Source organism: Quercus robur, chromosome 9, assembly GCF_932294415.1.
Source record: "Quercus robur chromosome 9, dhQueRobu3.1, whole genome shotgun sequence".
Lineage (NCBI taxonomy): Eukaryota > Viridiplantae > Streptophyta > Magnoliopsida > Fagales > Fagaceae > Quercus > Quercus robur.
The window spans coordinates 15,684,544-15,701,035 of record NC_065542.1 but is presented as its reverse complement, the minus strand read 5'-3'; the positions used below and the strand labels follow the sequence as shown (position 1 = coordinate 15,701,035).

At 32.7% G+C, this 16,492-nt stretch overlaps 1 protein-coding gene across 1 annotated transcript; it reads right to left on the bottom strand.

Moving 5' to 3' along the window:
- Positions 1–8,409: 8,409 nt before the first annotated feature.
- Positions 8,410–11,323, bottom strand: LOC126700347 (membrane steroid-binding protein 1). The gene is made up of 2 exons (XM_050398445.1): positions 10,935–11,323; positions 8,410–8,967 (listed from the first exon to the last, which is right to left on the bottom strand). The coding sequence occupies exons 1-2, from the start codon at positions 11,234–11,236 to the stop codon at positions 8,619–8,621; spliced, it is 651 nt and encodes a 216-aa protein (XP_050254402.1). The 5' UTR covers positions 11,237–11,323; the 3' UTR covers positions 8,410–8,618.
- Between the last annotated feature and the right edge of the window lie 5,169 nt (positions 11,324–16,492).

The following is a 16,492-nucleotide window of genomic DNA, read 5'->3' as shown; positions in this document are numbered from 1 at the left end:
GAAATATATATATAAAAGAAGTTTTTTTTTTTTTTTTGGGTAAACTATTTAATAAGAAGTTATTACCTATAAAATAAGGAAAATGATGAGTTCCTCTACAAGAAAGCTTAAAATATACCTATATGTTGATTAGCAACATCAACTTTTATATACAAGGGGGAGGCGCAGTATGAACTTATTGAGGAGAAGAAATTAACAGAATCTCTCATATCTTCAAAGATCACGGCGAATCTCGCATGAAATCTTTAACTTGGACTACTTGTTTTTGAACTTTCAATATCCTTGCTCCTTTTTTCTATCTTTTGAAGTTCAACTGGGATTTTGTTATTTAGTCCAGGGTATGGCCTTGTGTTTTGTGTTTCTTTTGAGATTAGTGTCTCTTTTTTTTTTTTTTTAAGTGAATAATTTGTGCCAGATTTTTTTTTCAAATTAATTGCATCAATGAATTATTTGATTTTGTTTGGGATTTCTGTTTTTGTTAGCTCTTGTTGTATGTTATGTGAAATGATAATCCATCCCAAATGTTAAGAGAAATGACACTCTTTCTCTCTTAAAGTTTAAGGAAATAAAGGCATTAATACTTTTATTAATAAATTATAATAATAACAAAATATTCCAAATTTTAAAAAGATTTTCTAAACCAAACCCGAACCATGGTTTAGTGACAAGGAACAACATTTAACAAACGAACAAAAAATCACTAACCATGGTTATGGTTTAGTTAAGGGAATCATCTCAATAAATAAAATATGTTGGTACTATTATTAATAGAATAACTAATGTGTTGATCTTCTTAATTTTCAAGGAAGAGGAGTGTCATTTCTTTTAAACTTTAGGCGGATTGTCATTCTCCCAAACCTGTAATTTACCCTTTTTTTTTTTTTTTTTCAATTGTTATCTTTTGTAATGCTTGACCCATTAACGTCAAAAGAATCATATAAACTTAGCCCAAATCACAAATCAACCCAATTTTATCTAACTAACTGACAACTCATGGAAAACTGCTTGACAATGCGGCCGGTCGAACCCATTTTATTTTGTGATTTAAAAAATTGGGACTTTGACTTCATTTATTCAGTACAAAAATGTGCAAAAACCCAGTTGTGGGTACCAATGAACAACCACAAGGATTGGAGAGAAAAATAATAATGAAAAAAGAGTAAAATCACGAAGCAATACATTTCATTTTATTCTATTACATTATCCAAATTTCAAAATAGTCCATCCTTATATGAAAAGAATGTGTATTACATCAAGTATGCCGAATAATTTCAAGACAAGACAAGCAATTAATTAAGATTAAAAGAAGGTAAATTTATTTATTACTCCTACTTAAATAGAAATAAAATTAAGAACGAATGATATAAAAATAAAGTTACATTGTCTCTGTTAATATTTATTTAATTACAAACTTGCAAGTCTCAAAGAAGAGGAATATACCCTTTTTTTTTAATTAAACCATTTTTTTTAATTTAATTTAATTCCATTCTATTCCCTTTTAATTTATCTATTCATTTCATCTCTAAAATGTTCAAACATACTTTACAAGTAATAAAAGCTGGGAGAGCAAGAAAATTTTTCAAAATTGCTCTAAATCCAAACAGTATTCATAAATGATAGAAATGGAACTTTAACAATACTCACAACAACAAAAAAAGAAAAACTTTTGACAATATCGTGTTGCTAATAGTATCATGGGAAATTTTTGACATTATTCAATCTACAAAAAGAGCTTTGTTTAGTATATAACTATATATCTTTGCCATCGAAGAACAATCAGTTGTGAAGTGGGTTTGGCCCACCAGAAACAAGCCGGTGTGAAACTGTGTGAAATGAGGAGATCTTGTTCTTCTTCCTGGACTCCACAGAGCTGAGGATGGCAGAGTAGCTTCGTAAAAACATGGAAGAATATTTGGTCCTTGAACTTGGTTCTTTTTCTTCTCTAGAAGCTTGGTTGATATTATGACAACTGAAACCTTGAACTAGTTCAAGCATAATAATAACCATTAGGAAGAGGATTATGGGTCTGTGAAATTTCATGAGTCAAATGATGGAACAGAGCTGGGGAAGGAAAACTTGAAAAGCAGAGAAAACAGAGTGTTTAACTGTTTTTTGTATTGTTTATAGCTGATTGGGAGGTTGAAAGTCTATATGTAAGGGAATTGCCACCTAGTGAAGAATACACTAAGCCAAAAACCTTACATATACTTTATATTATCAATTTTCAATTCTAAGACACATTGGTTCTTCGTTGCAAGCACATCTCTAGTATTGAAAATGTCAAAAGTTGACTTTTATGGATGTCACTTTCTGTGAGAGAGATAGGCTGTGCATTTCTCTTGAAATTTTATTTTTGGAAGAATCATGCGGTTTTTTTTTATGTACATGACATAGCTTGCCAGCTACCACAGTCTACAGTAGTCTAAATATCTAATACATCTCCTTTCCCTAAATATTTAAGCTGACTTTATATAAGAGTTGGGAAGAGGTGTTGGCAAAGCAACTCTATCCTTTGGTTAAGTGACTAAGCTACTCAATTCATATATAATATAATTGATGTATGAATGTATCTAGACATTGAAACCAGGAACCTCTTGGTTATGGTAGCATGTTTTTGTTATGTAAAAGTTAAACATGTATTTCGTTTATCATGTCATGACTCATGAAGACAATATGTAAAGCATCATGAAGAACTGAAAGATCAACAATTAGAAAAAAAAGAACACAAAAAATAAGCTTGTTTTTCCAATTTTATATCTGCAATTGATGTAATCAGCATGCAGGCTTCTTTATTAAACTAACAAGAAAATGAAATCATAATTTGTTTAAAAACACAATATTTTTCTCTCTTTCGTCATACATGGGATCTGACCTATTTGGCTATTTCAATTTTATGCACCCCCCCTAATGGACACGCCATCATGGGGAATGCTTTGTTTGGAATTGGCCGAATGAGCAGGGTAATGACAACAGAAGTTGGCAGTAACACCATATTTTGGAAAGCTGTTTTGGAATTTTCATATAGTTTTTTGTTTGCGTTTGAGAAGTAAATTACTATTTTTTAATAAGTAAAAATCATTTTTGTCAGCCTTTAAAAATGTTAAAGAGTACTTCCAAAATGCTACACCTAGCAAAGTAGCAATGCCTAAGAAAACAGAATCAAGTGTAAATTTAGAAGATGCTATTACAATACCCACATGTTCTGCTAAATGAATTCATTGTTGCCAATATGCTATATTTATTGTGATATATCTGTTCATTTATAGGATATATCCTATCTCTTACCATAGTCCACTGACTCCACTTTAGTGATTAAATCACATCTTAGTAATGTGTTTACTTGTTTGCATAGTATGAGAAACCAATAATATTTTAAAGTCCTTATCTTCGTATGCAGTTCTATAATTTATACTCTTACAAATGCATCTCTTGCTCTACCAGTCCAATTTGAAAGTCTTTAATAAGATTTTTCTGACTACCAAACATTTCATATTACAAACATCTTTATAGTCATCCTATAGAAGTCTTTTATGATCCAACAGCTCCATCTTTTCCCTCTTCAATTTCTTCTTCTGTTCTGCTTCATCGATGATAAATGCAATAGTTATGAGTAACAAGAAGGAACGTTAGTTTAGATATGCTTTGTTTTAATTGCAGATAGCTGCAGGAAAATAAATTAGGAGTCAAAAGCTCAAAATTAGGCTTGGGAATAAAAAACTTTTACATTCAACTTAAGGTTCTGAGTTTTCTGCTTTGTTCTCTGTTACTGAACAGAGTAAAAAACAAAAAAGTATCATGTAATATATCACTACTCATCCAATAGTTTAGGGGAATTGTTTAGAGTTGTTGTGTCTTTATCAAACAAACTAAAAAGTAAAAACCATAATACATAGCACAATTTTCTAGAAACAATAGATGGTAAATACTTGATAATTCAGCAAAACCCCACAGGCCAAGTAAATACACTCACTCAGCTAAATTTACTGAACCCTATGCTATGATAGTCTAAACATGTATTTTTACAATACCATATAGTACAAAGGATATTTTGTATCTCTCGCGTAAAGCTTCATGACAAGATATGCTTCACGCCACAAGCTATACAACCTTAAATTCCAGCAAAGAACAAACAGGAAAGAAAGTCATCTGCTTCCAATTGAAAGGTAGCTACTTTCAATTGTTTGCTTTCCTCATTTCTATCCCTGAGCCAAATTTATCTGTCAGTTGTGAAGTGGATTTGGTCCCCCTGGAATAACTGGATGTGAAACAGTGCGTACATTGTTGGCCTTGTTGCCACCAAATGCCACGAAATGTGAAATAGTATTGAGAGGAAATTGAAAAGAAGACTTGGTTCTTGTTCTTGGTTCTGTTTCTACATTGGCAGCCCAGTTGATGTGCCGGCAATCACAAAGATGGACTAATACAAGGAGAGTAATAAAGAACACAGCTAGTGATGAAAAATTATGAACTCCCATGTCTCAAAACTATGGAACAGGAATTCGAAAAAAAAAAAAAAAATGGAGTTTGAACTTTGAAGCAGAGAAAACAGGATCTTCAGAGTTCTTTTGGGGGTTTGGAGAAAATTTATATAATGGATCCAGGCATTTTGTGATGAAGATAGAGCCAAAAAATCAACAATAGATATTTGAAGGACATATACAATTATACACCCACTTTCTTATAATTATTATGCCTACCTAATTTAATTGATTATCATTTATGCCTTCAAAACTGATAAGAGATTAATTTTCATATGATAGGGGGAAAAAGTGAATTAGGTTGTTGTCATAAACATGAAACTGATATTGGAGCTATCTGGTCTAGTGTACCATGGTCTAATGTATTACATGTGAGTCAAATCTGACAGGGTTGGGTTACCAAGATTTATAAGTTTGTAAAGCCAGGGACGCAAAAAAATTAACTATCTTTTTTCACTAGTGTTGGCGTAGTAAGTTGTGATTGGAGCAAAATCACTTTCACTTGAACTTGCTATTTACACCTCTTTTATAAACACCAATTACACCATGTAATCTTAATAGATGTGAAAAAGAATAATGAAATTTTTTGTCTTGCTTATTGTCATATTGTAACAAGTTTTTGCTGACAAGCGCTAGCAGGGCCCTATACATCTTTGAACATATTTTTGTCTATTCCATCACTTCCTGATTCATCACCACTAAAAATGTGAAATGTCTGGCTCCAAAGTGTGCTTTAGTCGGTCAGGCATGTGTTGGAATGCTATTATCTCAAAGTATAGGGTTTGATTCTAATCACAAAACTCACAAGGCAGTTGTTAAGGGGACCAAGGCAATTAATTAAGCAGTACAAAATGATGTACTGAAAGTCTGAAACGATATCTCAGTGTCCCCAAAGGGCCAACTCAATTGCCAGCCTTAGAAAGTGATATGTGCAACTTAAGAACCTGTACCTGGCCTTGTGGTCCAATGATAATCAAGCTGTGTTAGACCATGCCGTGCTAGCAATGCAGGGTTTGGTCCAACTGATTGGGAGCCTAGAGGTGACATAGCATACCCACAATACAAGTTATCTATTAAGTGTAAGTTTGGATCCACGTCTGAGTTTTTTTTTTTTTTTTTTTTTTTTTTTCTACACGCGTTTCAGGGGACAAGCGCAACAGTAGAGTACTGTTCAGTACTGTTTGGCCTTTTTTTTTACCTTTCTGTCAATCAGTGGATCCGTGTACTGTTCATGGACCCACAAATTTCATTTTTTATCAATTTTTTCATTAAAAATGGGTCCCACAGTACTATTTACACATTTAAAAATTATTTTGCTACAGTGTTTTCAGTTTTCAGTTTTCAGTTTCAGTAAAATAAGTTCTATCCAAGCACACCCTTAATATGGTGGCTTGGAATCTCCATGCCAACATTTGTCTCGAATTTGGTGCTCCTTGATTCTCTTACTAGTGCAATATAATAATTATAGTTCATGACTTTCATCACAAAATCAAATAAGCTTATGTCAAATGCACACAAAGAGCTTCATAGTTTAGATGTTTTGTCCGAAGTTGATTTCAAATCCTTCATCCTCACTTGTTACTATTAAAATAAAAATAAAAACAAAGTCTAGAATGTGAATTTCTGAGCATACGAATATGACCAACCAGGTTTTGGCATGAAATTGAAACACTAGCTACTAATCCTTAGGATGCACAGTAACCAAAAAATATTAGTAATAATAAAAAAGAGATTTGACTATGTGAATTTCTGAGAATATGCTCTAGGTAGGCACAAATCGAGTTTTGGTATTACATTAAAATATTAGCTCCTAATCCTTATGATGCACAATAATATGATCTCATCCAGTTAAATTTGATGGACTTAAAAGCCAGCAGAGTTGAAGAATTTTAAAAGTTATGATAAAACTTAAATTCAATTGATATTGTCTCTTAGGTGCCTCAATTAATTTCAATCACATGACTGTATAGATCAATGTTAAATCCAACCATATAAAGGAATTATAAAGGAGGTTATGTGCCAAATTTTCTATGAGAGAGAGAATGAGTAGATAACAATATTTTTTTGAAGGACATTAAAAGCTTTTATAAGAGTGTGGGTTTCAGTTAGCTCAATTTGTAAAATCTCTGATGGTTGAATAAGAGATTTGGGGTTCAATCCTTACTTACACCAAAAACTGATTGGTGTCTTGGTATGATGATAAAGAGCTATCATTAGGAGTAAACGCCATAAGTTGAAACTTTCTCGAAAAAAAAATAAAAGCTTTTATAAGAGTTTTCTCTTGAACTTCCAGATATTAGTACTAGTATTATATTTGTATTAAAAAAAAGTACTAGTATTATATTAAAAATTAGAAAATATTTTTCACAAAATAAAGAAGATAATATGTTAATCAAAACCTATCATGTGCTAAACGAGATTAGTGCCAAAATGGGTTTATTATTAAAGTCAACTATAGACAAAAATGCCATGCTCTATTATTAAACTGATAGCAACCATGACCCTTGGGTTCATTGAACATGGGGAAAACAATTTTTCAATTGGTTTCTTCAGTAATTTCTCTCAGAGTGAGTCTATGGTGATAGATATCCTAGGAGAATAGATAATGTGAAAGCAACTATTTTTTATGTGAAAATAGGTTCACCCTTATTACTTAATTTAAGTAATGTCCAATTTTGTTATTAGCACCACACCTAAGGCATCTTGAAAATCCCAATAGATCGATTGTGTGCTAGATTGAATTTGAGACCTCTGGATTTACCTCACATCCTATACTAATAAATCTACCACCCGGGTACTCTCGTGGGAATAACACCATTTATAATGCAATTATTCAATATTCTAGAAACAATGTTCCATCTACTCACATGATATTGGATTCTTGTAATTAAATTAAAATTATAGTAGAATTCATCTTTATGTGGAATGAAAAAAATATTGTTCATAGAGCATTGAATAATTTTCACTGTTTTTAAGTGTTGCAGAGAATGTAACAACGTGTCTTAAGTCTACTACAAAAGATAACAAAGTAAAATATATAATTTAATTTGTTTCTATAAAAAAAAAAAAATGCTTTATATTTGCTCAATATATGCATTATTATTTGTTTTTCAATATAAATTATAAAAAATTAAATCTTACTTTGAGTCTTTGACTAAAACTAGATATGGAAAACCAAATATGATTACTTTACATATAAATTTATTTAAATCGTTTCAATGAGAATGGGAATATCTCTGAGCTGTACTGAGCTTGCCTGAGAATAAAAAATGGGGTTCTCCATATGAAGACCCCAAGGGCTGCTACACCAAATTGGTTTTATATTTATGTACGTTTGTAAGTTGTAACCACTTATTAGCTTTTCAACTATGGAGGCTTTCTTGCAAATAATGGTCAATATATATTATGGCGTGAGCGGGAAACTTTACACTACATTAGTCCTTACTTGTAATGCAGTAATTTTTGGGTAGTATGAAGTGCTAACAAGGCGACAAGTACGTTCATTTTTCATGCCTCAGATACGAATCACACAACATTGGACACCCTTCGATTCAAGGCATCATAACAAGGACTGGCAGAGCACAAATTGTCAAATATTATGGCCCAGATTGAGGAAAATGACAATTCGCTGTCCAGAATAAAATACTTATGGAAATATGCTTTTCAAGGGTCACCTCATTATCCTCTTTCGGGTAATGAGATAAAAGAGTAATAATTACTCATGCATCAAATATACAAATTTTCATCATTATCTTTTAAAAATGGAGAATTTTTTACTTTTATTTATTTATTTATATTTTTGGATTGAGAAGGATCCGAATACAACTAAGTTGCACGTACTCTAGTATTGCACATTGAGGAGCGAAAGGGAAATCCATATATTTGATTAATGTATGCTATAACTCTTAACCAAATTGAATACACTGAATGATGCAGCTCTGAAACCCCAACACATTATTTAACAAACTCTACAAACATGTTCGTTCATAAGTAGGGTATCCTACACTACAATCTTAACCATATCCTTATGAGTATAACATGATTGATGAAATACACGCACCCAATATTACCCTCCTTCAGTGTCTGCATTAGAAATTGTTTACAAAAGTCTGCATTATTGGCGCTTGAAATACTGGACCTTTACTCTTTTGCAACATCAGCACCAAAAGGGGTTTCCTCGGTTTTAACAGCTGCGGTTTCTGATGGACCATCTTCGGCAGGTTTAGCAACATCACGGTCTGTAGATTCTGTAGGTTCACTGGTGGGTGCCCCATCACCAGTTTCTGGAACAGACTTCTTGATGGTTCCGACCTTAACATACTTACTCATAAACTTGTATTCCCAGTCCTGCAGAGCCTCAAGTTCAAATGGACCAAGACCAGATACATCACCGGTCAGATCTTTATCTTCAAAAGACATCTTTGCAAGAGCTCTGCTAGCATCCTTTCCAGCAAACAGTGCATAAGGTCCACCTGGTCCATAAAACATTCTGCCAGGAAGATGGGTTTAAATGCAATCAAATTAGAGATCACACACAAAAGAGGACTCCCAAAATCATATGACATACAACATTATAGTCATGAAAACGATATTTTATGCCAATAAAGAAAATTAAATGTCCCACAATGACCTTATAAACAACCAATGAAAACAAGCAATTCATTCTAGTTGCTTAAAAATTACCCCATACTAAGGCTTATAGTAGGTCATGGCATTACCTAGAATGAATATTCACTCCAAAGAATCTAACTTCACATGAAAATAACAGGTGAATTGTAAGTGAATGTAAACAAAGCATGTAGGAAAAGCAGACAAATAAGGTGAATGCAAGGCCAACTAGATATGGTTAGCCTCATACCTAGAACAAGGAGAGTCGGGAAAACACACACGAGACTACAGATTACTCCCAACCTTTTAGGTTAGTCCAAATTAAGCTATGAGTTTCATAATAGACTACAGATTACTCTCTCGTCTAGTTTGCTGTACTGAACCATGAACACACTTTGTTGCAAGTACTTTCCTTCTAATATATATATTTTTAAAATTAATTTTTATACGTATAGAACTTTATTAATAGAAGATAAGAAGCATACAATCTGTTCCTTCCTATGGTACACAGGATGTGTACTAAAGGAAACAAAACATTAAGCAAAAGTATACAAATATAAAAACTCAAAAAAGGAGGGGATAAAAAGACCAGTCATTGCAGTCATCCAATCAAACAGAGTAAGCAAGAAAAACCGATTCAGTTCAATGATGTAATGTTCCTCCCCCTTGAAAGTTCTGAGATTCCGTTCTCACCAAGTAGTCGACGTGATGCATTGTGGAATTGCTTCCCAAATAACTGCTGTCCAACACCTGCCCACACCTCTATTCAAACAAGCTAGCAGATCCACCACTTGCTTAGGCATCACCACGAAAGTTCTAGTATACATATTTTTAAGCTATGAGATTCATCCTAGACTACACAGACTATTAGTATTATCTCATCAAGTTTGCTGAATCAAACTATAAACACACTTTGTCACAAGTACTCCCCTTCTATGTTATACATATTGTTAATCATATAAAGAGATGGAAATTGAGCTTAAATTACACAATTTTGAAAAAGCCTTTTTCTTCTGTAGACAACAACCAGCAAGAGTGCATATAGAAAGCATCACAAGGCTGTAGAGAAGTCCTTGAATAAAATTACGGAATCATTTAAAACCTAGAGGTCGATACCAAGTGCCTTCCACGAACAAGTCGCAAGTTCAAGTTTGGAAACAAACCTCTCCCATATATTTTTGGGGAAAAAAAAGGTCGGTGCAAGGCTGCTTACCAATCAGCTCTCTAAAACCGTAAAAGTGGAAACTTTGTGGATGACTCGTAGGACCTTTATTTACAACCCAGAAAGCAATACATCAATAAAAACACCAGACCAAACCCAAAAGATCTCTTTTGTTTGTGAGAGAGAGAAAATCAAAAAAAGCTGAACATGAAAAAGGAAATCCAAAACTTTACCCTAACGCAAACACACCATAAAGACATAAAATCTCACATACCCAGATGCCAAAGCATTCCGTTGACCCCAAAAAGAAAATCTAAAAATCCCAAAAAGTTTCAACAATTTTCAGATACCCAAAACCCTCCCCATAGAAATCCTAAAAAGTAAAAAAAAAAAAACCCCAAAAGCTCAATAATTTTCACATCCCAGAATTCCAAAAACCAAAGCCACTCTCAAAAATTCATCACCTACCAGCTAATATACCATTTGTTACACAAAACCCAGATACTAAAACCACTCCTACACCCCAAAGAAAACCCAGAAAGCCAAAAATCCAATCTTTTCAAAAAAATTCATCACCTGCCAGTACCAGCTAATATACAATCAGTTACACAAAACATCATTAAAAAACCCAAAAACCCAGAAAGCAAAAAAAAAAAAACCAAAGTTTTATGATAATGAAACAAAACCTGCTGAGAGAGACATCGTAGATCTGGCCCTTGATGGCCATGAGCAAAGGCTTTTTAGGATCAGCACCATCGTACTGTTTGAGCTCCTCCTCGGTGATCTCTCCGAGCTGGACCGGCGGAGGAAGTGGCTGACTCTCCTCCTCGCGCTCCCTCGGCCGCTGATCGGAGGACCCGAACAGACCGGAAGCCACGTGGTACACAGCCAACGCCAGAGCAAGAACAGTGAAAAAGGTCGCTGGAGAGAGGCCCGTGTACACTGGGATCGCTTCCTTCAGTGCCTCCCATAGCTGCTGCAGAGCCATTTGTTTTTGTTTGTTTTGGTTTTGGCTTTGGCTTTGACGATGATTTTCAGTGAATGAAAAATGCAACAAAAAGCGGTGGAGATGAAAGGTGAGATTTTTTATAGGCATTATCAACTCATAGTCTTCGGGAGAATTTGGTCCAAATTTCCAAATTTAACCTTTTTTTTTTTTTTTTTTATCTGGTTATAATAATTTTTTTTAAGGACAAAATACATTTTCATTTTATATGAAAAAAATTCACATGACGGAAAATATATATAAAGTCTAAGCCTTTAAAAAATAAAATTAGATTTTAAATTGAATTTTAATTATTATCTAATTTTGTACATGTCCTATTAGGTGAGTTAATGTTATGCAAAAGACAAAAAATCTAATATAAAAACCCAATAAACCAAAAAAAACAAAAGTAAACGCATTCTATATCCAATAAATAAATAAAACTAATGTATGTATCTATGACTTAAAAAATATATAACTCTTATATTATGTATAATTTGAATCCATTATATGTATATAATTGTGATTGTTTTTAATTATATCGTGTATATACATAAGTTATACATTAGTAATAATAACAAGTCACTTTTTTAAAACAAAAATTAGGTACAAATACAATTTCTTAATTGTTTTGTTTACCATTAAAATCAACAGCTTATTTTCTTTCTAGGATAATTAAATTTATTGGTTAATACAACTATATATTATAAAATTTAATTTGAGAATTTAAGTTACAGTACAGTACCGTAGTACCTACAAAACTATACCTAGAATTTTACTTATTAATCAAATAAGTTATATGATTTTTTTTATATAAAGAAATTATTAGAATGTGTGGCATGTTATCCAAGTCATCCAACTTTCAACCTCTCTCACTCACCCCGCTTTTATTAGTAGGAAAAAAAATTAATGCTGACTTCAAGATGTTAGGTAAGATTTAGTTCTTTTTCTTTTTCGAATAAGATGTTAGGTAAGATATGTGAACCTAAAAACTCATGAATTATATGAAACATTAGAGCTACCTATTAAGATTTACTAATTATAATAAGCTACTATTGTACAAATTATACTTTATTTCTTAACTTATTTTTTAATTTTTTCTGAAAAATAAAATTCTTTTTAATTCAATCATTCAAGTTGTTTTCAGCCTTTTATGTTGAACATGTTTTTAATTTAATCAGTACGTCTAATCTTGAAACCAGTTTTAGTATCTTTCACTTTCTAAAATAATCTATTTTGGTAGATTTATCACTACAAATTGAATGAAAGTGAATAAAATGATTACATTAAAAACGAATATAAATTAAATGATTGAAATAAAAAGATAAAAAGATAAAAAGAAAGAAAAAAAAGAGATTTAAAAACAAGTTAACGTTTTTTTTTAAATTAAAAAAAGGTTAAAGTTAAAGAATGTATATTAAAAAAAAAAAATTAAAGGACGTGATTTGTAATATTAGTATATAACCTATTTTAATACTTACATTTATTAATTTGAATTTCATTTTATGTTTGTTTTTGAAGGTTCCATAAGATCCCACGACAAACTAGAGATGGAGACAGGGACTGCCGATTCATTTGTCTTCTTCTTCCAAGTTCCAACTATTGCAAATTTGCAATTACATTTTTAATTTATTGCGGTTTTTATTTTTTGGGGAATAAATGAAAGTAATTCACTGATATTCTTTAGACATTTTTGTTACCTAATATTAAGGGGAAGGGGAATTATAAATAGCTGGGAAGGGATTAATTATGTTTGAATAGCATCCTTTTTCTTAATTTTAAAAATGAAGTATATATTTTTCCTATTCTTCTTTACACTCACCAAGCCTATTAAAAAAAATTAATATTTCTATCACCAAAAAGTTGTCGTTGGCTAAGTGGTTCCTAAGAAGGATTGTATGTAACCGAGGGAATCAAATAGATACCTCGATTGTCAATAGATATATATATATTTCCATCTACTCATTTTTTTTTTTTAAATTGTCATAACAAATATGTGTTTTGCCTTTCCTTTATTCTTTTTCCTTTTTTATTATTTTATTATTATTATTATTTTTTTTTTTAAACAGGGCATAGAAAGCATAAGCTAAGGCTTGACAATTGGTGCAATTTTTTTTTTTTTTTGACCTTTTGGACAGAAACAATTGGTGAAAAATGTGTGACCCTTTTGAAGTTTCTGACCTTTATATAGACAGAAAACTTGAAAGTCTACGACCTTTATATTAGACAGAAAACTTGGAAAAGTTTCACAACTTTTTCTCCATATCCTGTATTTTTGTGAGAATTATCTCTAAAAACTTATTGGTGGAAATTAGGTGGTCCTAAAAAAAAAAACCGAGAGACAAGTTATTTTTACTTGTCGTGTGATAGACTATAGCTTTATTTGAGTTGGCATACTTAATTTGCATGAGGTAAAAACATACTTTACACGCAAAACAAAATAATTCGTTAGATTGATTATTAATTAATAATTTTAGACGAAAAATACTTTTTAGTCCTTATATTTTCAAGCGATTCCCATTTTAGTCCCTACATATTATTTTTACCGCTTTTAGTCCCTATCTTGAAAAACGCTTTACGTTTTGGTCCCTACCGTTACATCAGGAACGGAAAAAGTTGACGTGGCAAACAGCAGGAATAAATAATGCTAAATTAATATCCACGTGACATAAATTAATAATAAAAAATGTTTTTTGGCATTAAAAAATGCCACGTCAGCATTTAAATTAAAAAAATTAATTTATTAATTTTAACTAAATAAAAAAAATTAAAAACTAAAAATCATATGAATTGAGATCTAAGTGTGTTTTAAACAAGAACACAATCTCAGATCCAAGAACACAAGCCCATAAATTAAAAAAAAAAAAAAAATTACAGATCTAAGCAGATTGCAACAAAATACAAATTAGATCTGGAAAAATCAACAAATCAGAGAATTCAAGTCTCACAAAAATAAATAAATAAATCAAAAATCAAAAGGACTGAAATGCTCACCACCTCCATTCACGAAGAGCAAAACCTTCCTCTGGCTCCATTTTGGTCGGTGGTGGAAGCATCGGACCGTCGGAGCTAAACAAAGATTAGGAGTAGCCAGGGTTTGGATCGTGGAATCCGTAGATCTCAGGCGATCCTTGACCGTGCAACTCTTCTCCACCCCCAAAATCTCGTAGTAGTCTTTCTTCTTCTTAATATGCCTTACGATCGCGATTTGCTCCCCCATGTACGAGGCCGACGCGGACGCCGATGAGGCCAACGATGAAGACAGACCTCGGTGGTGGACCGATGGCTGATCGGACGGTTTCGATGTGCTGTTATTGGTGGGCCCGGAGGAGCCTTAAGGTTGTGAATCACCGGGCCCATTGGATTCTTTCTCAATCTCCGATAAGAGATCATCGACCGGAAGAGTGGGATCGAGACGACGAGCTTTGGACACGAATTTCAAGGCTCGGCTTCAAACTCCAGCTTCCATAGCTTGTTTACCGATTCTCAAGCATTTCAAAGCGTCGTCTTTGTTCCCTTCCATTTTCCAATTAAGAAAAAACCGAAAACCCTAGGGAAAAAAAAAATTGGGGATTTTGAATTTGCGAAAGAAAAGTGAAATCGAAGGATTAGAAATTGGAGTGGATTGAAAATAATGGAAGAGAGAAAAAGGGAAAGGAAAGGAGAGAAATTGAGGTTACAGATGGAATTGGAGAGTGAAGCAAGGTGGGGATTTTTTTTTTTAATTTCTAGGTTTGTGTTCTTGAATCTGAGTTTGTGTTCTTATTGTTCTTGTTCAAAACACACTTAGATCTTAATTCATATGATTTTTAGTTTTTAATTTTTTATTTAATTAAAATTAATAAATTAATTTTTTTAATTTAAATGCTGACGTGGCATTTTTTTAATGCCAAAAAACATTTTTTATTATTAATTTATGCCACGTAGATATTAGTTTTGCATTATTTACTCCTGTCGTTTGCCATGTCAGCTTTTTCCATTTCTAATGTAATGGCAAGGACCAAAACGGGAAGCGTTTTTCAAGATAGGGAATAAAATCGGTAAAAATAAAATATAGGGACTAAAATGAGAATCGCCTGAAAATGTAGGGACTAAAAGGTGCTTTTCGCCATAATTTTATTATAATTTTCATAAAAGGAGTACGATAAAATTTAGTTACAAAATTAGTTGTAATCTAAAACTACTACCTTACTTAATATATTTTTATTGGAAGTGAATTTTGACAAATCTACTACTGAATTACATTTTCTTCTTATATCTTTTGTACTTGCAAAATTTCTAGAAAATTAAAGATTAATAGTTATGTCATAAATAAATTGTTTAAATTGTAAGTTTTTGTAAGTTAAAATTATGCATAAAATATAAGTTCATAGATGATATAGTAAATTGTAGGGTCACAATTTTGGAGCCCAAGCCCAAATTGTATGGAATCTTAGTCCAACGAGCCTAATACAATGAATTTGTAGAGAATGGGTTGGAAACTTAGACCTTAGTGAATTAGACGATCAACCAACAGGTCTGGGTGATAAAGAAGGAAATATGACATAGATTTACTAGGAAGAGACAACCTCGAATTTTATCCGAGGAGACTCATTCTTCATTTATCGTCCCCCCCCCCCCCAATTACCAGTCATTCCTCCCTATTTTATACTATCTTCTTCTCATTTCCATCGTCCACGTGTAGATTTAGATTGATAGTTCTGACACTTATCCCATCAACCCCTCCCTAAAGACGTTGAGAGTGGTTGTAAATGCTGAAAAATAGGGTTCAATTAGTTGCAGAGCACTTAATGCAATAGTAGCAACTTTCTCTTAGATATTTTCATGCCTTCTTTTGTCCTTTTCTTTCTTAATACTTATCATCTTCCATGGAATGATCCGGAGCGTCACTCTCAATGGCAGACTGTCCCCTTTGTCCTTGGCCTTGCCTGGCCGAGGAGGAGTCTTTCCTTTGGTTGGGCCCTTGGCCCAACATATATATTGGTATGGGTTCCCTGGTTTATCACCCCTACATTAGCCCCTCGAGATTCTTCTTTTCTTCTCCCTGGAAGGAAAGGAGGATCTCGATGTGATAAAAGCCCCTTCGTGCCCATTTTACACCATTTCTGACTGTAAGATATTTTTTAGTTTACCCAAGTCGCGTTCCTGTCGTTTCGGTATATGAGGCGCGCCTTCATTAAGGTCTTTACGAAGTGACGCAAATCCAACGGTTAAAGACTTCTTTGGAAATTGAGTGAGATTTATTTCACTCGTAACTCT

Excerpts from the sequence above, each read along its gene's own strand:
- LOC126700347 (XM_050398445.1), bottom strand. The coding sequence starts at position 11,236 with ATGGCTCTGCAGCAGCTATGGGAGGCACTGAAGGAAGCGATCCCAGTG. Across the intron at positions 8,968-10,934 it reads TACGATGTCTCTCTCAGCAG|AATGTTTTATGGACCAGGTG; the intron begins GTTTTGTTTCAT and ends TCTTCCTGGCAG.